The sequence below is a fragment of the Molossus molossus genome, unplaced genomic scaffold, assembly GCF_014108415.1.
Source record: "Molossus molossus isolate mMolMol1 unplaced genomic scaffold, mMolMol1.p scaffold_m16_p_3, whole genome shotgun sequence".
Lineage (NCBI taxonomy): Eukaryota > Metazoa > Chordata > Mammalia > Chiroptera > Molossidae > Molossus > Molossus molossus.
Genome location: NW_023425366.1, coordinates 24481829 through 24509707, shown reverse-complemented (window position 1 = coordinate 24509707; position 27879 = coordinate 24481829). Strand labels below are relative to the sequence as shown.

The following is a 27879-nucleotide window of genomic DNA, read 5'->3' as shown; positions in this document are numbered from 1 at the left end:
TGATCTCCAAGTAACTCACATTTCACTGCCCCTAATTACCAGTGACATTGCATATCATCTTTATTTCCCCAATTAGATAGCAAGTTCCTTGAAAGTAGGAGCTGGGTGTTTTAATTCCTTACATTCCGGCCAGCTCAGATCACTGCCTTATTGACAGAGGACAGCGCGTAGCACCTTATCGATTAAGTGGCAGGAGAAAAACAATGTTTAGTTAAGAGCTGAATACAGAATTTCTTTTAGAGAAAAGCATTCTAAGAAGGGAGAAGGGTGGTGGTAAATAGCAATGTAGTTTGAGGCTGGAGTAGAATGTGCTGGACAGCCGGTGTGAAATGTTAGTCTAGGAAACAGGGCTCAGTGGCGTGTGTGTGTGTGTACAGAAATTTTGGAGAGTATCTTGATTTTGATCAGTACATAGGATGGAGTCCTGAACCAACTTTATTAAATTTTAAAGAACAAATATCTATTGCATATCAGCGAACATTTAGGCAGCCAGCATCTTGACGATGATCAGATTATTACTGAATAGTGTCCTTTCTTCCAAACCCAGTTTCTATCCCAACTATTGAATGACCCTTGCTTTATAAAATGTTAAGTCTGAGTAAAACAGTTTCATTGACCAATACTCCCACTGATAAAGAAAAAGTCTGACTTTTTCAAGAGAAAAATGGCATGAGAGAACTGCTAAAGCAAAATAACTAGAGAGATTAGATTCCAAAGGGGAAGAGTTTGGAGAGGTGAACTATTGATTGCAATGTATCTGCTTATTACACTAGGTACTGACAAGAGGCTGCAATTCCAACCTGGGGACAGGGAAACTAGGGGAATTTTATAGAAGTCTTTAGGGCCTGTAAATTGAGGGGTCTCAACCACACGGCTGATTTTTCTAAATATATTTGTCAAATTGGAAGTTTATCAGGAAGATAAAACTCTAAGCTGGAAAACAAAGAAGAGTTTGTTTGTTTGTTTTTGTTATTATTTTTCATTCGTTTGTTCCTTTTGCTGTCCCTTGTTCTTGCACAATGATTAGAGTTAGGGACCAGGGTAAATGGCATCAACAGGCAATCAATCCACTGGAAGTCTCAGAGGGCCATGCCAGAAACAGACAAACCTGAGATAGACCGAATCTAAAGGAAACTGCAAATTGGCCTGATTTAGCTCAACTATGATTGGAACAGGTAATGATTTCCCTCTTGCATTGCCTATCATAGAAAATGGTGACTATTCTTGGAAGAAATATATTGTCATTTGAGAATCTTCTAGGTTTACACACTGTGTGACATCCAACCAAAAACTACTAGACTAACAAGAATAACATCATTAGTCCCAGTCTTGCCTCTCCAGTACTCCTATAAAAAAACAAAACAAAACTTGTCACTTTATTGAGATATGAAAATTAACTGACAATTATTATAAAATCATAAATACTATTATGTTCAAGAAAATAGAGAAAAAGATTTAAAAAATGTGAAAAAGATATAAAATTTCACCAGAGATTTCCATCTTTATACAAAGGAAGGAATGGCTGTCGACTAAAGCAGTCTGTTTGAACTACGTTTTCTTTGAATGGACATATTTTCTTTGATAGGACTCTTGCTTCCTTGAGCAGAACATAAGCTGCATGCTGGTGTTTTCTACCAAGATAGTCCCAGCATATGTCACAGTGAATTATAAAAAAATAGGTTCCAAGTAAAAAAACACTTTTATATAAATAGGATGGAACACTCAAGAAGACATCTGTTCTCCCATGTTCAGATAAATTAGCAGATTCCAAATTAATGAGAGATAAAACATATGACAAAAAAAGATCTAATGAAGATAGTAAAGATCTGAAAAAAACCCGGAACATGATGTTAAATTTAATTATTTAGTAAGCAGATCTGAGTGATAAACAGGAGACTCCCATCAGAGTATCAATGGAGGAAGACCTTACTTGGCATGAAAATATTAGCTAGCTTATATGATTTGGGGCATATACACTATTAAGCCATCTGTCTCTGAGATAAACTAAGCATACATATATGAACAACCTATAATAAAAAACAGATTTTTTTTTTTTTTTACAATTGTTTCTATTAGGAATTAGTCCAATGAAGTGTCAAGAAATATAAAGTAATTGAGATTTTATCATAGTCATGTGCTAACAAGTTAGCCTGCTACAATTTTATGGATGCTGGCAGAAGACACAAAGCTCCTGGGTCAGACATAAAGGACTTTATTACTCATGTCACAGCACACAGCAGGAGCTCTCATTCAGAACAGTCTCAGACAAGAGGGAGAGAGAGAATCTCCTTCCAGAATGGAAGGCAGTTTTGTTTATCACCCAATACAATACATGTAATTACTACCTCTGGGGCAAAATCCAACCTGATTTTCTTTCAGCGCATTGTAGAATGTTGGGATTTCCTAATTCCAAGTTCATCTGCATGCACCTGGGCCACTTCATGTCACTCTCTTGAGACTTTGGGGGAAGGGAAATTAGAGAAAACATGAAGTTGATACTGCTTCCCATGTCATGAGAAATCAACTCATTTATCTCTCTGACCTGGGAGTGTTGAGCCTTCTGCCCTGACCCAAGAGTATGGAGCCTTCTACCATCATCCATGAAGTTGTGTTAACACTGATTAGTTCATGTATCAGTAGGGTATAATCTCAATAGCAAGTTGTGAATGTTACTATTACACATCTTCAAAACTTGGTTGTTGAACCATTGACATGCCTAAATTTTGCTTTAAATTTACATCTAATGAAGTACATGTGACTATTATATTATTGTTTTCTCATTTTTATGTTTCAGATTATTAATAATTTAGAAAAAATGTTCATATGTTGACTTACTGTTTTGGTATTATTCTTCTGTTGATTACTTATTCTTTCATGTCCTTCAACTGTTTTATCTTGGAATGTTCATTTTATTTTGTGGGATGTTTTAAATATATTCATGGTAGTAATCCTTGTTAAGTTATATGCATGGCTATATCTGACCTGTTTTCAAATTTTGTTTGAAAATAATTTGATGCAGAAATAAAATAATTTTAACCTTATGACATTTGTCAATATTTTATGAATGTGATATTTATCTTTTATAAAAATTATCTCCTATGCCAATTACAAAATGTAGCCAGCCCATTACAGTTTCCTCTAAAAGCTCTTAAAATTTTGATTGTATAGTTATTTAATCTATCTACAATTTATTTGTGTATATGTATATAAGGGATTCTAATATTAATTTCTCTAGATATATAGCCAGTTGGTCCTTTCCAATGTACTTCTTGAATCATCCTTTTCACAATGGTTAAAAATGCTACCTTGGCCTTCTATCAAGCTCATATATTTATACATAGATTTAGATATCTAATGATTTTATTTTAGCCCTCTCAATTAGTTCTCATTTATTTATCTATCCCTGCACTAGTACCACACTTAAGGAGCACCTCATTGTTGTGTGCCCATCTCATACTGTGGATAACCTGTGTTGTGGCTGGACTGGCCCTTGTGGTTCTTATTATCACTGCAAGATAATAAAAGCAATCACCACCAGAAAACTTTGGAAAATGGTTCATTGCTTACTTGTCCAGGAAATTACATGGCACACCTGGGGCCAGAGAGGTCGCAGGTAGAGAATGAGAGTGTGTCCATGGGTTGGGTATTCTGCCTTTATTGGGGTTGAGGGTGGGGACTTAGGATTTTGCAGGCTCACACTTTATATGAATGAAAAACATAGGAGTGTGAATTTGAAGTGTGGGAGGAGAAAAATAAACAAGAAGCTCAAATGATCAGTTATTGAAATTACCAAGATCTCTAAAACCAAGGGGGTGTGGTGGGGGGATGCAATCTGTGGCTGGTGATGGTTGATTACAGATAGCCTTCTTTGAGGTGGCTGCTTCAGCAATTAAAGTTTAAGTCAGGCACTTGCATCACAAAAAAAAGAAAATCAACTATCAGGGATTTCACTGTGTTCATCTTTATAACATCTTGATCTCTGTTAAGATATGCCTCTTCTCCTTCCTCTAACCATACAACTTTAATCTTTTTTTTCAATACATTCTTGCTTTTCTCAATCCTTTACCATTATTATTTTATTAGCAGATTATTAAATTCAATTTATGAGTAAAATTATATTTAGTTTGTAGATTAACATGAAATTTTGAGAATTTTGATTCAATCATTTGGTAAAATAGTATATTATAAAAATATAATGAAATCTTTAAGCATGATATTTAATCTGATTGTGTCTATGGCATATTTGAACCAATTTCTACTTATTTTTTAAATTGTCCATGCTTCTACTTTCCACCTTTTAGTCTGCTTTCTGATCTGCATTCTGTTGATAAAATAAGCTTTGCTATTTAACATTTTAAAAATCTTTTCTTGCTTTAGAAATTAAAGATTTTTGTTCTATTTAGCGTTAACACTAAATTTTAACAAATGAAATAAAATATTGATTACAAGTTATTTTTTGCCTATTATTTCTTTCAGAAACCCTGAAGACAAAGATTGATAGAATATTTATGAAAATGTCAATAGTAAGAATAAAGTTTCCTCTCATAAAAGGGAAAAAAGTATTTAATGATTATATTACTATATATTAGTTTACCACTTTTAACTAAATAGTATAGAGAAGGTAGACAATTAAAATTATGTTTCTACAGCATTTTGAACATATGATGTTTATCAACTTTAGTTATCTTTTTCTTTTTAAACAAGGAATCTACTTTAAGCCTAATTATCACCGGGTTTGATTTTTTTAAAAGTATTTTCCTTTCATTTTTGATAGTTATTTTTTCCCCTCTCTATCTTTGACGGTTAAAACTGAGGTATCCAAGTATAGATCTAATTTTGTGCTTCGCATGTAGTGTTTATTTTAATTGTGAAGGTTCATATATTTTCAATTTGAAAAACTGTGATTTTATCTACATATACTGCTTATAGCTTTGATTTTTTCTTAATTCTTTCAGACATTTTATACTGCTTATCTCTTAAATGTTTTGATATTGTTTCTTTATTTTGACGTACCTGAATTTTATTTGTATGAATTAATAAATTTTACATTTGACTTGTTAAATTTTTATTTGTGTCCAGTCTAGATGTAATGATATCTATCAATTCATTTTATTGTTTTCTCTCTGTATCTGTGAGTATGTGTGTATATACATATACATATGCATATATATGCATTACATGTTTATATATACACACATATTTCTATGTAAAATTAAAATGTAAAATCTATGATATAAATTTATATCTATATAGTTCTACATATATATATATATAAAACTGCATTTCTCTATATTTCTCTATAAAGTTCTATATACTTTTTTCTCTGTTTGATAACTATAGTATTGTAGATAAAATTTGCATGCACATTATATATTCACACAAGCACATATATAATTATATTTTAAATTTTAATTTCTGAGTATATTACTACATAGTTATATATATAAATAAAACTAAGTTACTACATGTTTTTCATACAGTTCTATATTCCTTTTAATTTATTTTTTATTAAATTTATTGGGTGACTGGCTAATAAAATTATATAGGTGTATAATTCTATAACTGTATATTGTATTGTGTGTTTACCCCCCCAAGTCAAGTCTCCTTCCATCACCACTTATCCCTCCTATACCCTCTCCCATCTTCCCCCACCCCTCCCTCTCTCATAATCACAATGCTATTATCTGTGTCTAAGAAGTTTTTTTTTTTTCCTCCCTTAATCCCTTCACAGTGTTCACCCAGCTCTGCAGCCCCCTCCCCTCTGACAGCTGTCAGTCTCTTCTCTATGTATGAGTCTGCTTCTATTTAGTTTGTTACTTTACTTTGTTCACTAGATTCCGCATATAAGTGAGAGCATATGGTATTTGTCTTTCTCTGACTGTCTTATTTCATTTAGCATAATAATCTCAAAATCCACTCATGTTCTTTCAAAAGGTAACATTTCCTTCTTTCTTACCGCCGCATCGTTTTTCATTGTGTAAATGTACACAGCATTTTTATATATTCATCTACTGATGGACACTTGGGCTGCTTCCAGATCTTGCTTTTGTAAATAACTCTTCTGTGAACATAGGGGTGCATATATTCTTTGAATTAGTGTTTCAGGATTTTTTTGGATATATTTCCAGAAGTGGAATTGCTGGGTCATAAGGCAATTCCATTTATAATTTTTTGAGGAAACTCCTACTGCTTTCCACAGTGGCTGCACCAGTCTGCATTACCAACAACAGTGCATGAGGGTTCCCTTTTTTCTTCATCCTCACTAACACTTGTTATTTGTTGATTTATTGATGCTAGCCATGCTGACAGGTATGAGGTGATAACTCACTGTGGTTTTAATTTGCATTTCTATGATGATTAGTGACATTGAGCATCTTTTTTTTTTATTGCCTTTTTAGAGAGAGAGAGAAAGGAAGAGGGAGAAAGAGATAGAAACATCAATGAGAGAGAACATCGATTAGCTGCCTACTGCATGCCCTCCACTGGGTATTGGGCCCACAAACTGGGCATGGACCCTGAACGAGAATCAAACCTATGACTTCTTGGTGCATGGGTCGATGCTCACACTGAGCCACACCGATAAGGCATCATTAGTCACCTGTGTGGAGAAGTGTCTATTCAGGTTCTTTGTTCATTTTTTAATTGCATTATGCTGTGAAATATACAATTTTTAATTGCATTATTTGTTTCTCTTTTGTGTTGAGTTTTATAAGGTCTTTATACATTTTGGATATTAATCCCTTATCAAATGTACTGGTGAATATGTTCTCATTCAATGTGTAGTCTTTTCGTGTTGTTCAAGGTTTTGTTTGCTGTGCAAAACCTTTTAATTTAATGTAGTCCCATTTGTTTTTTTATTTTTTCTTTTGTTTCTATTGCCTAAGGAGATACATCAGACAAAATATTGCTACAAGAAATGTCTGAGTTATTACTGCCTCTGTTTTTTTTTTTTTTTTTTTTTGAGTTTTTATGGCTTCGAGTCTAATATTTAAGTCTTTAACCCATTTTGATGTTATCTTGTGTATGATGTAAGAAGGTGGTCTAGCGTCATGTTTTTGCACATATTTGTTCAATTTTTCCAACACCATTTATTGAATATACTATCTTTACTCCATGGTATGTTTTTGTCTCCTTTGTCAAATATTAATTGACCATAAAGTTGTGGGTTTATTTCTGGTCTCTCTATTCTGTTTCTTTGATGATATGTTTTTTATTATGCCAGTACTATGCTGTTTTGATTACTATGGCCTTATAATATAGTTTGATATCAGTTATTGTGATTCCTTCAACTTTGTTCTTCTTTCTCAAGATTTCTGTGGCTATTTGGGTCTTTTGTGGTCCCATATATATTTTTGAAATATTTGGTCTAGCTCTGTGAAATACACCATTGGTATCTTGGTAGGATAAGATGCAACTAATTTCTGGGTATTTATTTTTTATTCTATTACTTTACAGAATTCATTTGTCAGTTCTAGTTGTTTATTGGTAGGATCTTTAGGGTTATCTACCTACAGTATCATGTCATTTGCTACCAATGACAGTTTTACTTCTTCCTTTCCAATTTGAATGCCTTTTATTTCTTCTTCTTGTCTGACTGCTGTCCGTAGGACTTCCAGTACTATGTTGAGTAAGAGTGGTGAAAGCGGACATCTCCGTATTTTTCCTGATACTAAGGGAAACATTTTTAGTTTTTGCCCATTGAGTATGATGTTGGCTGTGGATTTGTCATATATGGCCCTTATTATGTTAAGGTATAGTCCCTCTATTTCCACTTTGCTGCGAGTTTTTATCATAAATGGATGTTGGATTTTATCAAATGCTTTTTCTGCATCGATTGATATGATCATAAGGTTTTTATCTTTCATTTTTTTATGTGGTGTATATATTTATTATTTTGTAGATATTGTACAACTTTGTATTCCTGGAATAAATTCCTTGATTACAGCGAATGATCTTTTTAAAGTATTGCTGGATCTGGTTTACTAACATTTTGTTGAGGATCTAGGCATCTATGTTCATCAGGGATATTGGCTTGTAAATTTCTTTCTTTGTAGTGTCTTTATCTAGTTTTACAATTAGGATAATGCTGGCCTCATAAAATGAGCTTGGTAGTCTTCCCTCTATTTGAATTTTTTGGAATAGTTTGAGAAGGATAGATGTTAGTTCTTTGAATGTTTTGTAAAATTCACCTATGAAGCCATCTGGTCCAGGACTTTTGTTTGTTGGGAGTGTTTTGATAACTGCTTCAATTTCACTTGTTGTAATATGTCTATTTAGATTCTCTGATTCTTGATTCAGTTTTGGAAGCTTGTATGTTTCTAGGAATTTTTTCATTTCATCCAGATTGTTCAATTTGTTGGCACATAGTTTTTTATATTTTATATTTTCTTACAATATTTTGTATTTTTTTGGTGTCAGTTCTTCTCTTTCATTTTCTATATATGAAATAACGACGGTTTTATTTTGATAAAGATCTGAAAACTTTTTTATACAAACTTTTCTTTCATTGTCTCATTTTGTTTAATCATTTTTGTTAGGTTTTTTTTTTTTTAATTTTGAAAATCCTAGAGTATTTTTCTGATAATTTATCTATTTTGTATTATTTAGAGTAAGTTTATTTTCTCATTTATTTCTTATTTTACTGATTGTCTTTTAAATTTTTATTTTTAGGTATATAATAAACAACAATATGCATTTCTCTTTCTCTTAATTTGTAAATATCTTTTCCTCTCAACTCACTCTTTACCTTAAAACTGTTTTGGAGATGGCACTAAATCAATGGCTTCCTGATCACTCATGGCTTTAAGGCTCTGTCTGATTTATACTTTTATAATTCTCTGAATATGCACTTTCATGTATGCAGTAGTCACAACAATTAATGGTTTTAATTTTATCATTCTATATTTCTTTCTTTATGTTCTGAGGCATGTACATATTTACCAATTCATATAACGCAATACCCAGCCTGCCAGGATGCTGCAGGCTTTGGTTTGGTGACTCCCTTGTTCAGGTATTTGTCTAGAGAAGAACATGTATACACATTAATGTATATATGTATATACATATGTATTCATTTTGATGTGGTTATTCCATTTATAACTTGATCTTTATATAGTATATTTTTCATGTGGTCTTGTCTTTGGAGAAGGCCATATTGATTCTAATACCTTTATATATGTTATCATTAGTTCTCCCAATGCTATAAAGTGGTCATTTTGAAAGTTTATGGATATAAAAACTAAGACTCAGAGAGGTTAAGTCTCTTGTCTTAACTAGCATAAACAAGTCTGTTTTCTCGGATACATGTTCTCAGTTATGCCCTAGTACCTTTTCTGAAAAAGATGCTATTTTTTTCTATCTCAAATATATTACTTCTATTATTTATAATTTCATCTATTCTCAAAAATTAAATAAAGTATCCTACAAATAAGTTGAAACATCTTTACTCTACACAATTATCCATAGTTCTCTGGTACTTGAGATTGTGTAGCTGATACTAACATTCATATATATGGTTAAAATAAATACTGATATTTATATCAACATTATAAACACTTTTAAATATTTTTCAATATATAAAATTGTTTATGTATTTAAATATGAGTTTCTCACATTGATAATCTTGTCAAATCACTGTATTAAGACCTTTTAAATTGTATTCATTAATTAAATTCACAAATTTCAGATACACTAACCTAGTAGGAAGGACTTTAGCTACTAGAGTGGGTTTCAACAATAGCTCCTACTGAAATATAAATATGGGTATCTAGACATGATTTCAATCTCCTAAGGCAGAAATTTGAATGCTATTCACATCATGCAATTATTTACAATATAGGGAAATACAAATTGATTTTTTACATCTTTAGTATACTTAATCTCACTAAACATATGTGAGACTGTAAGAAGTGATTTCAAATGTAAATAGAATATAATAGTCAATGAAATACAATTTGCTTTACACACATATACACATATGTATTCCTAGCAGTAGTGCTGACCACAAAATTTGTTAAAATGAGAGAAATAAACAAGCTTTGTATTTTATATAAACCTTGTTATGAACACATGCACAATTTGGTGTTCTTGTTAGTATAATTTAAGAAGCTTGGGTATAACAGAAAAAAATGTTTTGGTGTAGTGTCATTTAGTGATATTATTTAACTTTGTGTTTGAAAATGCTTCTCCATGAAGAGCACAGATAGAGAATCAAATGTTTATTCAGAAATGCATATGCTATTGTTTCTTTGCTGCATTCTAAGGTAAGTGTTTAATCCCAAATAACAGCATATTCAGATAAATGTGATGAAAGATAATTCTGGGGACAATAAAATTGATGCTAATCAGAACATTATACATATTGAATGACCTAATGTGTTCTTTATATACGAAAGAGTAACTTTTACACAACCTGGAGGAATCTATGGAATAGGGATATATACCATGATGAATCTTCTCTGATTACTAAATTATGGTGTTCTTTTTTCCCACACAATACAGAAGGTTAAACAAAAATAATTCAAAAATTTCCACAATACTCTGCAATTATGCAAAACTATCTACTCATATTTTGAAAAATATTCATAACAAGAGGAAATATAATTTGTATGCACATCTTGGCAGCCTTGCTAATGCAAAGTGATTTCAAACACTGCATTTCCTTTCTTAACTGTCCCTAGGACATATTTTTCATTTTTCTTAATTTAAAATTTTTCCACCCCTAGCAGTTGCAGTAGCTCTCATAAACATGTTTGTCAGCTAAGATTTCTCTTAAAATTTGCCCAAGAGCACATTACATGTACATTTCTTGTTTAAAGGGATGCTTCTAAATAAATTAAATGAAAGTTATTTGTACATATGGCTCAAGTTTAAATACAAGCTATTCACAGATCATAATACATTAACATCAAACTGACTTTAAAAGTTGATTTGCAAGTTGTTCATGAGTATAAGTGAATATAGCAAAACTGTTCAGGCCTATTCCATATCAAGTCAAAACGGATACTATATAGATAAAGAATATATATATACTCATGTTCACCTTCATTGTCCTTCAGGGTGAAGTTTGGGTTTATAGACAGGTGTTCATCAAGAAAGAAATTAAACCTTGGTCCATTGGCAAAATCATCTTTATCAGTGGCACTGATGGTATGAATAACCTAAAGAAAAAAACAAACACTAAATAATTAATTTAACTTGGCTTATTCCATTGATTTTAATTATATTACAACATTTTAATTGTTAACACAAAATGTATTTTTTAAATATGTTTTTATTGATTTTTTAGAGAGAGAGAGAAACATCGATGTGAGACAGACACATTAATAGGCAGCCTCCTGCATGCCCCCCCACTGGGGATCTAGTCCACAACCTGGGCATGTGCCCTGATCAGGAATCAAACCAGGATCTCTCAGTCCATGAGACAATGCTTAATCCTCTGAGCCATGCTGGCTGGGCAACACAAAAAAAAGATTTTTAAGAGACCTTTGGTTCTACTTTGAGCACTTTCTTTCACATTCACCTAGTAAAAGAACCAATGAACTTGCTTTTATTTGCATTGATTTCAGGAAACATATTGTGGTACAATTTATAATCATTCACACTTTATTTTCTGGTATGGCACAATCGTTACTTTTTTCTTTCCCTTTTATCACCTGCAGTACCTTGGGACCAATTAGTATTAACATTTTGTTATGAACATCTGTTTTGGGAGATATAAAGTATTGTTTGTACAATATAAATATCCCAGTGTTGATATAGCATGTCCTTGCAGTATATGTTACTCTCAACCAGTAAATGGAAAAGCAAGGGCTTCTTCCTCTCCTTCTTCTTCTTCTTCTTCTTCTTCTTCTTCTTCTTCTTCTTCTTCTTCTTCTTCTTCTTCTTCTTCTTCTTCTTCTTCTTCTTCTTCTCCTTCTCCTTCTCCTTCTCCTTCTCCTTCTCCTTCTCCTTCTCCTTCTCCTTCTCCTTCTCCTTCTCCTTCTCCTTCTCCTTCTCCTTCTCCTTCTCCTTCTCCTTCTCCTTCTCCTTCTCTTCTTCTTTTCTTCTTCTTCCTTCTTGTTCTTTTTCTTCTTAATGTTTCAGAAAACTATTGAGATCATGATCTCACCTCTGTAATTTAGACATGAGGAATCTGAGACCCAAAGAAGTGCGATGCACCTCAAATTCTAAATAGTAAAATAGTGGCAGAGGCAAAACCAGACCATTCAGAGCTTTATGGAATATTTCTCATCCCTAGTGAGAGAAAACAATTCCAAAATTTGGACTTTGTGCACTTTAAGAAGCAGTGAATGTTGGCGTATGCAAATAACATATTCTGGGTGGCCGAAAAGCTGAATATAAGTATAGTTATAGCCAATACACTCTTAAAAAAGAAATATCCAAACAAATAAGTAAGATAATATTTTCTTGTTTTAAAAATTAGTGTCCTAATGCTTACGTGTCCTCTTTCCAACCTCTTCTATATTTTGCATGCAGGAAAATAAAAACAGAGAGCGCGCAAAAAAGAGGTCATGAAAATAGTATTTCCTGCCTGTGAAATACAGTGTGTCCATTTCAAAAATTGAGATTTCTAAAAACATTTTCTTCATTTTGACCCAAGTTCAATATTTTGTAAGTGAAATAATTACCAAAATGTATTACAGTTAAAACCTAAATTGCTCTCTATGTCCTAAGCTCATGATATTGTCAGGGAGATGAGAAGGAAGATACACGTCCTGGGAATGAGTGGTCAGTGAGAGTTGAACAAGAAAAGCAGTGTCTCCTTGAAGTGAAACTAAAGAAAGTGCTTCAGGATAAAGAAATGACCCATTTCCTTATTATATTCACATGACTCAGTCCTTTCTGTTCTTTCCATCACCATTCAAAATGTACTGTTTATCAAGAGATCTGGGTGAGATCCCTTCCCCTTACATCCCCAGGAAGTTTTTACTGTGCTTTTAAACATTTGTTCATTGCTTGGTTTCCTTTTTATTTAAAGTATAGCTAGTCTCTTTAGATAGTTTCCCCTCTTGTTAGTGGCTCTAGACTATGAGAATAGAATAAATCGATGAATAATGGGAAGACATCTGAAGATTTTTTCTCAAATGCATATACTCTCAGTGGAGAGTACAGTGTGTGTATAATATGACAAACAAACCTACATTCTCTATGCATCAGCTACGTACAAAAAAACTGAAATAAAAACATGGAACTTCAAGATTGTATTCAAGGTTAAATAGAATATATATGCTTTCCTTCTGGACAATAAACGTCTTCTTACCCTTCCTCTTCATTTATTGTGATTCTCCAATTTGCAATCCTATTTTCTCTATGATACTTCATAACATACTCCCACATTTAAAAGTTCACTTCTTAACCTAGAATATAATTTTGGAGGGAATTGGTGGAGAACAGTAAATTTAAATCAACTAGACTATTTTGTCTCCTATTATTATTTCTTTGGGACACTTATATTTTTCTCATTTCAAAGTTAGCTTACATGTTAATTTAAATTATCTTAATATTTTTTCAATTTTTTTGTTAAACTCTGATATGTTTACTGGTTTTCTCTTACCTTTAACAAAATGTATTTTCCATGCTTAAAAAGGTAATTTCAAATCTGAGCTTACCACCAAACTCACCTATGGCAAATATGTCTTTTTCAGAGAGTTCTTAGTCTCATCTACATAATAAATGATGAATTGATTCCCATGACTTTTGTTTCAGAGTGAACCACTCATCTTGCACTCTCGTATAATTTGTTGGTCATGCATCTATACTTAATTTTTCCCCATAACATTCCAGAGAAATGCTTCCAAAATACCTAGAATACTGATCCGTTTAAATCCAGAATTCAGATATTTTTGGAGTATGAGATGAGATATCTCAACTTTTCTTGTTTTACTAATCACCCTTCTGCTTTCATAGGAAATAGAATTTCCATTTATTTTCTTCTCAGACTTTTATTAGGAAACACACCTAGGAAGTTAATGTTTATAATTTGCAGAAGATTCAAACTTCTGGCAGATATACATATAATTGTCATATCTCTGTCATCAATATTTTCTACACTTTTATCGGGGTATGATTTATCTACACTGATTCTCATTTTTTATAACTCAACTTAGTTCTCTGCCATTTGCACATTAAGTATTTAGTGCAAAAATATGTTCAATTATTTTGAAAGACCTGAGAGAAACACAGTCATAGATTTAGTTTACCAAAGGAGAAAAATATCAAAAAAATAGTTGGCATGTATAAACAATGATCAGAATAATTATGTATGGGACCCATGAAGACGTATTTACTTTTGGCAGAATCTAATTGAAGCAATTTTTATTTATGTTATCAAATAAATGTATTCTGTTGTTTAAACGAGTCTCCATAATCTATTACTTCTATAAAACTATTTTAAGAAAAAAAATTGTATCACAAGTTTATACAAATAACATAGTTTTCTATTGGGTAAATGAGACAGATCTCACAAAACATTTACATTAGAAAGTGAATTCTAGGTCTGGCCTATGTGGCTCAGTTGGTTAAGAGTCTTCCCATGCACAGGGTTGGTCTCAGTTCCCAGTAAGGGACGTGCAAGAGGCACTGATGGATGTTTCTCTCTCTCTCACTCTAAAAAAAAACTCAATAAAACATATTTTTCTAAAAGAGCATTTTATGGAAAACAATGTGTCTTCTTTAAATTAATCAATAAGTTTGCTTTATAATATAATCTTAATAGGGATCATACATATATTTGCTAATGATACCAACTTTTGTAAGTTAAATGAGCTTGATCTTTGACAGTGTAAAATCCTTACTTCTTTACTTTTGTCATGAAAGTTGTATTGTTAATAATTGAATATGATGAGGCAGAAGCTTATGTTAGGTAATAAAATATGTTATTTTATGCATTTTGTTTTCTAAGTTTACTTCCAATGAAACACACACACACACACACACACACACACACGGAAAAGTCAATGCAGGTAGAGCATTCCCTTCTTTTATTTTTCAAATTTTCTAGCTGTAGGTACATCTTAATTTTTTTGAATTTACTCTATCTTTGGAACTGACCTCAAAATTTATGCATGCATGATCTTTTTTTAAACTTTATTTCATGCTAAGTACTTCAAGATATTTTTCAAAACAGGAAAATATATTAACTCAGAGAAATATACTGTTGCAATTTATATTAATACCCGAATCGTCCTGATCTCTGCTATTATGTGGCTTAAACCTCTGCTTTCATAAAAGACCTGTCTCTTTGCCACAGCCACATGCTGTTATATCTTTAGATGCATGCATCCATAATAAAAATGTCTATAATTCTAAAAGCAAGGGTCATACAGCTGGGCAATGCACATACGCTTCAGAAAATCTATTTCAAATCAAATCATTATTTTAATAGAGTTCTCCATTCCAATGCTACATCAAAATATACAAAGTTTCTCTAGAAATTTTACAAACATAAGGTTTAATAATAAACCTCAATAAGCCAAAGACTGCAAAATTAAATAATACATAATTTGTCCTGTAAGTAGGGTTAATTTTACAATTGGCCACACAGATTGGCAATTAATAGTTTAAATCCAACGTACAATAAGCAATACTTTAAAAATGATGTTTTTATCCCCTCAGTGACAAGTTTAAATTTATTTTGGTGAAAGAGATGGAAATAAATGTTGAGCAACATAAAGAATCCAATATCTTATAGTGGCAGATAAAATAATTCTATATTAAAAGATATTAATGAGCCTAGCTGGTGTGGCTCAGTGGGTTAGAGAGTCATCTCCTGAACCATAAGGTCACAGGTTGGATTCCTGGTTAGGACACGTATTTGGGTTACAGGTTCCATACCCAGCCCAGTCTGGGTGCTTGTGAGGGGAGGCAACCAATCAATGTTTCTCTCTCTCACATCCCCTCTCTCTCTCTCTCCTCCTCCCTCCCTTCCTTCCAATCTCTCCCTAAAATCAATGGAAAAAAAATATCCTGGGGTGAGGATAAAAAAAAGATAGCAATGATGCTAAATATAAATACAGTTTTTAAAGGATAAAAAGAAGTAATCACATTTGACCCAGTGATCCCACTTCTAGGAATATACCCTAAGAAGCATAAAACACCAATCAGAAAGAATATATGTACCCCCATCTTTGTAGCAGCACTATTTACAATCGCTAAGATCTGGAAACAGCCCAAGTGCCCATCAGTAGACGAATGGATCAATGTGGTACATATACACAATGGAGTACTACGCAGCTGTAAGAAACAAAGATCTCTTATCCTTTGAGACTACATGGAGGGACCTTGAAAGTATCATCCTAAGTGAAACAAGCCAAACAGAGAAAGACAAATTTCATATGATCTCACTTATTTGTGGAATATAATGAACATAACAATTTGAGGAATGGGGTAGTCCCAGAGACGCGGAAGCGGGGTACAGACTGACAATCCCCTAAGGAGTGGGGAGGTGGGGGAGGAATGAACCACAGAACTTATACGCATGTATGCATGAACAGTGGACATGGACAACAATCTGGGGAAGGGGCAGGGAGGGGAGGAGGAGGGAGGAATCAGTGGGGGAAAAAACGAGAATCATCTGAAACAAAAATTAATCAATAAAAAAAAGAAGTAATCACATAACTTCATTAAAATTCATTAGAATTTAAGGCTGCTAAGTCTAGCAATTACTTTCTGAAAACATTAACAGTTCTATGAATAAAAGAGCAATACTACATAAGTGGTTAATTGGAACCACAAAAGAAAGAAAAATTTTTCATGAATTTAGTTCTCTCTAAGAATAAAATGGAATGGCTTTTCATATGAAGAGAATAAGGTAACTCACATTTAAAATAAATTGAGATTTAACTAGTCATATACTCATAGATTCTCAATTTTGGAAGGGCCCTGTAGTTCTGATCATTTTATTCATTTTATAGATGGAGAAAGCAATGGTCAATGTCACAAAAGTCATTTCTTAGAAATGGTACAGAGTTTAAGTGGTCAGTGTAGGAAGGACTCAGGCTAGCAATGTGACATTGGGAGCACAGCATGACCTAGAGATGAGAAACCCTCACAAGAGGAAGAAGTGGACAACACCAGAGGTCAATGAAAAAAGTCAAAGTCACAGGTCATTGTGAAGAGAGTTCAATCCAGACAACTAAAACTAACATTTGAGATTTTGGAGCCAAAGTTCACATCAACATGAGAAACATCAACTGAGCCAAGAGTAAGAGGTGTCAGAGGCCCACATTTTCAGTGATTTTGCCTAACAAAGGTGGCCATGGTCTGCAAACATCTTCTCCCACACGGTGGCTTGTCTTAGCTTCTTAACAGGGCTTTTCACAAAACAAAAACTTTTGTTTTTGATCATTTAACTTATCATTTTTTTATGGATTGATTTTGGTGTAATGTCTAAGAAAGCTTTGCCTAGTGCTAAATACACCCCTCTCTTTTATTCCTAAAAGTATTGTGCTTTGTTTCTCTTACTATTTTAATTTTCTGAATTTATTTCAAGGTATCTAGGTTATCTTGTAGTTAATCACTTACCTTTTTCTTTTTGCTATTCTTTATTCTTATTCAATATTTTATATAATGATTACCATTAGTATGAAAACAATTTAAACATGATCTCCTCAAATATTACTTCTGTCCAATTTTCTTCCTTAATATCCCTCTGTTATTGAATAATTTATATGGTAGACCTGCATGTTATATGTCTTTCATATTTTTATTTATACTTTCTTTTCATCTTTTTGATATTTTATTCTCAATTATTTTTCAATTCATTATTTTCTCTTGAGGTATGTCTAATCTACTGTTATTACAAAGAACTGAAATCCCATATTAAGTTGCTGTATTTTTTCAATCTAAATTTTTATTTAAATTTAAAAAATTTTTCTCATCAATTTTACTTTTAAAATATATGTTAAAAATAATTTCTAGGGTGTAAAAATTCATTTCTGACACAATTAAAGTAGGATTTGGTAAGTAATCATTATATACCTGTACCATAAATTCTTTACTACTTTGAAAATGGTGATATAGAAAAAGTCTTAAGTACTTGAAGTGATAATCTTAATATATTGATGACACTAAAATATATAACTTATAAATACTTTAAAATATAATGTTCAACAACTTGGTCATTCATATTTTCTAATAATTTTGTGGGAAGTGAATATAAAAAATATTATGTAAAAAATAATTCTCCATTTATATATACATAAATATATCTCCTGGGAGTATTAAAAACATATAGGCAATGATTACTTAGCAAGCCACTGTTGATTTTTCCTCATACACAAATATTTAAGACAATGCTTCTCAGGATTATAATTTCATCACAAGCTTCTAAATGATTTAAAGTGATTTTGGATGATATATTAATTCTGGTTCACCAATGACAATAAAAGGAATGTCTGACTCAGCTGGACCTATACCATTTTTACATCTCTAGATTAATCTGTGACAGACAGACTTTCAGGTGATTCTTATGGAATGCATGATTTATAATCTTTTCCTCTTAAGTGTGGTTGTAACCTATGTCTTCCTGCTGAACAACAGAATATGGTAAAAATGTTGCTACATCATTCATCTGATTACATTACATTTTATAAAGCTGTTTGCTAACAGTATCTCGACAGAAAGACATTTCTTACTTGTTTGGTGAAGTAAGTGTCCACAATTGGGAAAACTCATATGGTAATAAACTATGGATGACATCTCAGGACTCTGGGAACCTTGAAGAGCTGAGGAAAATCCTGAAGCTCTCAGATCTACAGATGAAAGGAACTAAATGTTGTCAACAACTTTGTAAGCTTGGAAGAGGTCTCCAAGCCCCAAGTGAGCGCTCAGCCCTGGTTGATACCTTAATTATAGTCTTGGGGGAACTGTGCAGAGACCCAGCTAAGCCATGAGCACATTTCTGACCTATGGAAACTGTGAGATAATTAATAAGTGTTATGACCTGCTAAATGTGTGTAATTTGTTACACAGCAGAGAAAAGAAATAAATGCACTTCCCCCTCAAGCCTCCACTTGTTCTATGTGCCTCAGCCTTATGACCTTCCTTCGAAATTGCCATACTTCTTTAACTAGGTGCCACGATGCACGCAGACTCAGGTCCCATTTTCAAGCTCTTCTCTCTGTTCTTTGCTCTCCTACCACCTTAATACATGCACACTGTTCACAATGTTAAAGCCTAAACATCTCTTTATACTCATATCACATAGTGGTTACTCCCATTGCTCCCTCAGGCCCTTCAAAATAGATAAAGCCCATTCTCCTCAATCTAGTCTCAAAGCTTCATTAGCACAGAAAAGGTCACTGTTTCCTCTTCCTTCACATTTACTAAAAGGCTACACACATAGCATTTTATATGATTTCATTGATATAATGGATTCATGCATGAATGAGTACATTTTTGAATTACAGTTGGGATCTAGAGAAAATACAGTTCTTATGAGTCTCAAAAAAATCTATTTGGCATTTAAGATAAAGCTTTATACAATTATTTTCACTGAGCACAAAAATACTACTGGGGAATACAGTGGTCCCTCGCCACTTCGCGCTTTGACTTTCACTGCTTCACTTTATCATGGTTTTTTCAAATATATTCATTAAAAAGTTGATCGAGAGAGTAAAAATGATACAGCATGCACTCAGTTGTCTGAGTCAATTTTACTCCTCTGTATTACAATTAAAATTAAAATTACTGTACGTATGGACTGTAGGCCTATGTATTCAAGCACCCCCACAAATCCTTTAACTCCAGGTGCCACCAATGGACCACCCCTTATCTGTGGGCAATAACTTTTTCCAAAAAATTGGGTGTAGTGAAACCAAGCCAATCAGAGCATACTGTTTACTGATTGGCTATCCTATCCTCTTCTTATCCTGGCCACTAATTGGCTCAGCCTCATGCAGGTTTGTTCCTCTCATACAAGCTTCTACATCGCTACTCATCAGAAGCATCTTTGCCCTTATAACTGCGATTTCTGAGAACTTTTATCTAAGCCCCATGTGCTGCTCCTAAATGTGCTGCTTCAACTAAGCCTTCTGACCATGAAACTAAGCGCCAGAGGAAGATGCTTACCATCCAGGAGAAGGTGAAATTCTTAGATATGATCAAAGATGGCACGATAATTGTGGAGGTTGCCCACCATTACGACTTGCATGAGTCTACCATTCGCTCCATTCATAAAGATGAAAAGATAGTGCAATAGCTACTATCTCTGAACAAGGAAGCAAAGCGCATAGTGACAAGTTGTAATAAATTTATAGTGAAAATGGAGTCTGCCCTAGATGTTTGGATCAGTGACAACCACAAGAAAAACATTCCTTTAGATTCGTTGATCATCCAGGAGAAGGCGAAGCAGTTCTATAAACGCCTTATGGCAGACAAACCTCAACCAGGTTGTCTTCTTCTTCTACAACGTTCATGGATTTCACAGAGAGCAAGAGTTGGTTTGAGAAGTTCCAGAAGAGGTAGCATCTGAAGTGTCATTCTCCATGGAGAAGCTCCCTCTGCTGACCAGCCTGCAGCAGAGGACTATGTGAACAACATGTTCCAGAAGATCCTTGAGGAGGGCAAGTATCATCTAGAACATGTGGATGAGCTGCTGGAGACACATTTGAATTTATTAACTGACGAGGATCTGGTGGAGATGATTAAGTCTGCGAGTGAGGAGAAGGAAGCACAGCCAGAGGTTCCTGAGGGTCAGGAGATACTTGAGCATCTCTCACAAGTTGTGAGAACTATTAAGGGAGTACAGGACATGATTGGCGAATGGGACCCACAAATGATGTGTGCATCGTGGTTCCAGAACGCACTTGATGGAGCAATAGAACCCTACAAAAGCCTCCTCACGCATATGAAAAGACAGTGTCAGCAACTGCCTATCACAATGTTCTTCAGCCATGCACCCAGACGCCCACTGCCTATTCCTAGTGCTCCTTCAGCGGAAGAAGATGACGACGGACCTGCTGAAGTTACTGCACCACCTGAAGACTCTCCAACTGAGGTTGTGCCTTCAGAGGAGCAGTAACCTTGCTGTTCTTTGCTGTGCAGTACATCTTCATTGCTTCATTATCAAACAAGTTGCACTATTTTCAAAGGTTAGTGGTTGTGTGTAAAAACTGTGTGTGTAATTAAATGTACAATAATAATAATATGATGTTTGTAACATCTAATATGTCTGTTTTCTCTTATTTTGTCTAATATATTGGGTAATAGGAGTGTGATGGTGACTAAAGGGTGTTATTTCATGTCTAGAGGGCTCTAATAATGTTAAAAATGTATTTAGAAGGCTGTAAACAGGTTTTCTATGCTCTAACTGCAAAAATACTCAATTTATAAATAAAGAATCTTACTTTGTGGAAATTCATTTATTACGGTAGAATCTGGAACTGATTAACCATGATGAACGAGGGCCGACTGTATTGAGAAGCATATCTAAAACCAGGGGTGCTAAACACTATATACAGATGATGTATTATAGAATTTTACAGCTGAAATTTATTTAATTTTATTAACAAATAAATTCAATACAATATGAAAAATAGAATAATAGAAATAGAGCTGCTTGCCTTCCACCCCCATTCAAATGAGAGGAAGAGAACAATTAACTTACCTGGCCAGGCTTAGAATTTTCACACACAACAATATCATATTCCCTGGCAAGTTTGGGTGGGTTGTCATTGACATCCAGAACTCTAATACCCACTGTGACATGGCTCAGCAAACCAGGATTGTCTGCAAAACACACAGAGATGTATTTAGTATTTACATGCACACTTTAGAGGCTTGGTTTAAAACAAATCTCTTTAATAGTTTTGCTTGTCACTAGCTCCATATGCTGCAGCAGGACTTTTGGCAAAAGACAACTTTATGATGGCACTCTTTGCTAAACTCATTAACTTACAGAAAAATGAAAAATGAACACCAAGACACGACATGAATGCTAAAATGGTATTTTGTCATATCAAGGAAATTACATGTTATTCAGAACTGGAGTGGGAGAAAGTTGTCAGAATTCATTGTATGCTGTCAGAGTCTAAAGATGAACAATCCATTTCATCATTAATCTAAGAAAATCACAGCAGTTGGTTAAAAAAAAATCACACAATCTTTAAAAAGTTCAAGGTTCCATCTAAAATTTGGAGAAAATAGAAAGTAATGTTCTTTACATAAAGGATCATTTCATTCTTATGGAAGGACATACATAGTGTGTGTGATGTCAAGTCCTACTTGGGAAAATAAAGAATAAATTAAAATAGAACTTAGCAAGAATTCACATAGAACTCTGATAGATATGAAAATATAGTTAATACTTTAAAATGTGCCTTAAACACAATCTTTTCATTTTTTTCAATAAGATTATTAATTCTGAAATACAGAAAAAAAGGCAAATGTTAGGTTTATTTTACATGAAAAGCTATAAAAGCAGAATTCATGATGAGACATTTAGATCTCTTTCTTATTGCTAACATTTCTGTCATTATGTAAAATAATTCAAAATTAAAATACCAGAATAATATATTTTAAAAAGACTAGTAGAAAAGACACAGCATTTACACAGATATATTAATTTATCAAAGCAGAATATGAGAAGGCAAAACCCAAGCACATTAGGAGAAAGAGGTGTAAGTATAATTACAGAAGATACAGAGAAAATGATGAACTACAGAGTGCCACAGGTGGCCCTAAAAGAAATGCAAAATCTGAGTGAACCATAATAATAAAGAAAAAATAATTATGTAAAAAATAATATTTCCAAAGAGAAAGAAAAAACTTCATTAATTTAGATCCAGAAATGCTTATTTAGTTCAGCATTTAGGAAGGAAAAGAGGAAGGAAGGAGGAAGGGAGAGAGAGAGAGGAAGGGAAGAAAGAAAGAAAAAATTTAAAAACATAGCCCTGGCTAGTTTGGCTCAGCGGTTAGAGCGTTGGCCAGTGGGCCAAAGAGTCCGGTTCAAGTCCAGCCAAGGGCACGTACCTTATGGTTGTGGTTCTTCTCTGTCCCCGGTTGGGATCGTGTGGGTGGCAACCAATGGATGTGTCTCTGTTACATTAATGTTTCTCTCTTTCCCTCCCTTTCACTCTGTCTGAAGATAAATGTAAAAATATCCTTGGGTGAGGATTAAAAAAAAAATAAGCATAAATTATCCAAAAACTTAATGAATTAAAGGAGAAATGACAACCACAAAATATAATCATCTCAACACATACAGATAAAACATGAAATAAATAAAATACAATATCCATATATTCTAAACAAACAAAACAAAACCTTAGCAAACTAGGAATAGTAATGTGTCCTCTCAAACTCATCAAGAAAACATTAAACAAACAACAACAACAAATAAAATTACAACATACATTATTCTCAATGGTGAAAAACCACAGGATTTAAGGAACACAGTTATAAGAAACCTATAAATACATCTCACAAAGCATATGTAGGACTTATATGCAGAATACTTTATTGAATTTCACTAAAGATCTAAAAACATTGAGCCACATCACCAATATGGTTAGAAAACAAAATATATAAATAAAATTAGCCTGTCCAAATTAATGTATATATTCAATGTCATCTAATATAAATCCAATGAGAAGTGTTCATAGAAACTGAAGGCCAGTATCGAGATTTGTAAGTAGAAAGAATACCCAGACTTGCATAAAGAAGCACAAAAGTGGATTTTGAACTTGTATTAGAACTTAAACAATGTGATAATGTCAAGGGTATAGACAAACAGAAACAGAAAAGAACCAATCACAGATCCATTGTATATGGAAATTTAATATGTGGTAAGGATGATATTGCAGATCAGTGGGGAAAGTAGGATTGATCAAGAAATGGTTTTAGTAAAACTTGTTCTCTACATCATCATTATCATTATAAAATAGGCTATAATTACACTATACACAAAAATATATTTTAAATAATTAAGGACAATGGATAAAATCAAGTTATACATAATTTGGAAAAATATTAGTATATAACATATTAAGGTACATGAAAGCTTTAAAAACACAAAATGCACTAATTACAAAGAAAGCACTGGTAAAACTGATTATATTCAAATGTGACTTTTCTTTTTCAGTTTCTCCATATATGCCACAAAAAGTAAAATATTTCACAAAGTTAATAGATGTATTAAGGATCTGTACCTATAATACATAATGTAATGCATTAAATCAATTTTAAAAAAGAGACAGCACTATATAACCATGGATAAAATTAATGACAAGCATTTAACAGAATAGGTAATATAAATGGCAAATAAAAACATAAAATATTTTCAATATCATTAGTAGTTAAAGAAATGCAAGTTAATCGAAATAAATTACCATTTAAGACCAACTAGACTGATACAATATTAAGAAGTTTAACAAGATATCTCCAAATGCTGGACAGTATATAGACCAATAGTAATGCCTATAAATTAAAGTAACCCATATGTAATTTGTAGAGTTTTATATACTCATGCCCAAGATCCAGCAATTTCCCTGGCTTGTACATGTAAGAAAATTCTTGAGCACATATACTAACAGCACAAATAATGGCATAAACAACAACAGAAAAATACAAATTCTGACAAAAGGGCAAAATGGTTGCAATGGCTATAGTTATTTATACCATATGATATGTATTTATATCACAGAGAAAATAAATGAATAAAAATATGGCTACAATGTGGATCAATCTTAGAAACAAAGTGTTGATTAAAATATTTTTCTCAAAAATGTCTCAAAAGACTGTATCCAAGTACAGTAAATTTTGTAAAGCTAAAAAAACAAACAACATGCAAAACTAAGTAATTTCTTGTAAAACCAAACAATATATTAATGAGGATAATGTTCTCAATAATTCTGCTTCCTAAGTATAGCAATGTGTTAAAACCTGTTTGTTATTTTTTTTTGCTTTGCAATATCTTTGTTATATTGAATACTATATTAAATATATAAAAAAGTTATAAAAATATACTATATAGAAAATGTTGTAAAGATACTGAATAAAATAATAATAAAAATAATGAATACTACTTAGTCAAACCTCAGTTCTCGATCATCTCCTATCTCCAATAATTCGCTTCTCAATCCCACAATCCTTTCATGCTGATACCTGTATGATCAGTCATGGGTTTCTCAGGTGTCAAACGAAGGAGAGAATTGGATAGTTTGAGTCGGTTTACAGCTAAACTTCACGTTGTTTTCTCAGGAAACTGTGCTGTGAATATTTTCATGTTTTTTGGGTTTTTTTTTGCTTCTTTTTATTATTACATTTTCATTTTTACTGTACATTTTATTTTCCTTATCTAAATTTTTAAATTTACATTTCATGTCCTTTTTGTTTTTATTTTTAAAGTGTTTATTTATAGATTAAACAGTACATTAGACATGAACTGTAAAACAGGGAATCAGTTGGGGGGACTGCAAAATAATTTACATTATTTCTAAAATGGGAGAAAACGACTTGGTTTTCAAACAACCTTCTGGAATGAATTAAGTTTGAGAACCAAGGTTCTACTGTATAGAGAAAAGTTATAAAACATCTTGAAAGTAATATTTTCTGTTAATGGCATCATTTATAATGCCAAAATTGGCATTAATTAGTATGCTTGGCTATGTACAATAAAAGATAATGTGATACTTATATATTATATTAAAATTTTTATATTATAAAGATGAACATTTCCATAGAATAAAAACTAGATACGTGCTTATTTAAGTATTTACTTATTTATAGTGACATCTCATTATAAAAACAAAGCATAACTACAGCTTTTTTTACAGGATAATACTGACCATTACTTGATCTTTTAAAAAAATATTTTAAAACTAAGAGAGAATATTTAGTCTGAAGTCTCATTCTGTAAATTAAAAATTGATATTGATTCAGTTTAAATTACTTATCTTGGCAAAGTCAGGGTTATCATTAACTTCTCATGCCTTACTATTGTCACTATATAAATATATCTCTTCTGTTGTAACTATTGTCCATGACTTTTTTTATGTATTCTTATATTTCTAAACCAGGTATTTGCTCATCTTTTAAGATAAGTCAAAAGCAATTTGTTCTAGAAAAATGAGGCAACAACAATTTGATTAGCTTTGAATAATAGTGATAGGAGCTTTAATTGTCCCCACAGAAATGGTTCTCTGCCCCTTTGCTGAGCAGGCAGGGTTAGAAGCAATCTTCATGTATCAGAACAAAATGTTTTATAGGAGAGGATTCTGGAAAAACTACATTTTTAGAAGGACTAGAAAAAAAGAACAACTAAGTATCTGATTGTTTGCAACCATCAGTTTCTCACTGTGCCACATGTCGTGCTCATGCTGTCCTCTGGAACTAAATGACCTTGCACCCATTCCTCCTTCTGGAAGGAAAACCCTCTCTCCAAGTTGATCCAATATTATATTATATCTCTGTTGTACAAATACAAACCCACTATAGCTCTGTAGCACTTGTGGCCAACTGCATGCATTGTAGTATTATCTGCTCACTAATAAAATGAGCTAAATTTATATTCTGTGAAAAGTTCCTTTGGGTTTCTAGTTCTAATTTCCTATAGTCCTTGGGCTAGTGTTTTACCTTTGAAAGTCAATCACTTTATCTATAAAATGTGAACATATTCATGTGTGTTCGAAGTATTTTGCTACAGCAAAATATTAAATAATGTCCCTGAAGTTCTTTTTTTTCTAATATTCAAGTTCTATGATATTTTTAAATATATATATTTTTTATTAATTTTAGTGATGGAAGGGAAGAGAAATAGAAACATCAATGAGAGAGAAGAGAGAAACATTGATTGGCTGCCTCCTGCATGACCTTCACTGTGGATCAAGTCCACAGTCTAGCCATGTGTCCTGAGCAGAATCAAACCAGTGACTTCCTTGTGCATGGGACGAGGCTCTACCAACTGAGCCACACCAGCCAAGTAATTTCTGAAGTTCTTAATGCAACATTTCTGTTATTTTGGATATAAGTTTATATATATATATATATATATATATATATATATATATATACACACACACACATATACATATATATATATATAAATAAAGTATCTCTCTTGCTATACTAGGAGGAGGCGTGAGGGGTGATGACTTTATCTCTAGAAACTCTTTTCAATGTAGAACACAACTGCTAAAATCTGCATCAATCTTACCCTCCTTTAGTGCACTTTTTCTGGTAACCTGCCAAAACTGACTTCCCCCATCCCCGACATCTTCTGTCTTCAGTCATTTTGATGAGTTTCTCAGTTTTCCTGGGTCTCTTCTCTCCCATGTAAACAGCAGGTATGTGTTATTAAACATCTATTTATTCTTCCCCTATAAATATTTTATTACAGGGATGTCCTCTCCTCCAGAGCACTGGGCTAAACCATCAAAACCAGGTGTGTACCTGCACTTGGTGATGTTCATGCAAAGCTGAAATTGCCTGAGCAGTAACTGAGTCCATCTTTAAGCTGTATATGACTGTATAAGCAACTCCTCCAAGGGGTTTTTGGTAAAGGGGATACAATAACAAAACTGTATGAAGAGGGAAACACTAAAGATTTCAGTTTTTCTTTGCAAGAGTTAATTTTATTTTCAGATAGGAATTAAAGCCTATTCATGAGGACAGGGAATTCTGCATCAGATGGGGGTGGGAGGGGATGAAGGTGCAGGAAGGAGGAAAACCGCTGACAGTGCAATGTCTCTGAGAGAGCGAGAAAAGGCAGGACCCGGGGCACACGTGGAGAGGTGGTCATGAACATGGGGTAAAAAATTACTCCCATTCACCTGATGAAGGCAGATTTGTGCGAATTAAAGCACATAGTGCTAATTAGGTTGGTAGATGGAATGGCAGAAAACTGGAAACCCTCTTGATTTTTTCTTATTTTATAAGTCA

General features: G+C 33.0%; 1 protein-coding gene across 3 annotated transcripts in view; it reads right to left on the bottom strand.

The window, feature by feature from the left end:
- The window catches only part of CDH18 (cadherin 18), a 419127-nt gene that overhangs the window by 15853 nt on the left and 375395 nt on the right, over positions 1–27879 (bottom strand). For all 3 annotated transcript variants that reach the window (XM_036280557.1, XM_036280558.1, XM_036280559.1), the window contains 2 exons: positions 21608–21729; positions 11042–11159 (listed from right to left, as the gene is read on the bottom strand). In XM_036280557.1, the coding sequence (XP_036136450.1) occupies positions 11042–11159; positions 21608–21729 (240 nt within the window). The remainder of the gene's footprint in view (positions 1–11041; positions 11160–21607; positions 21730–27879) is intronic.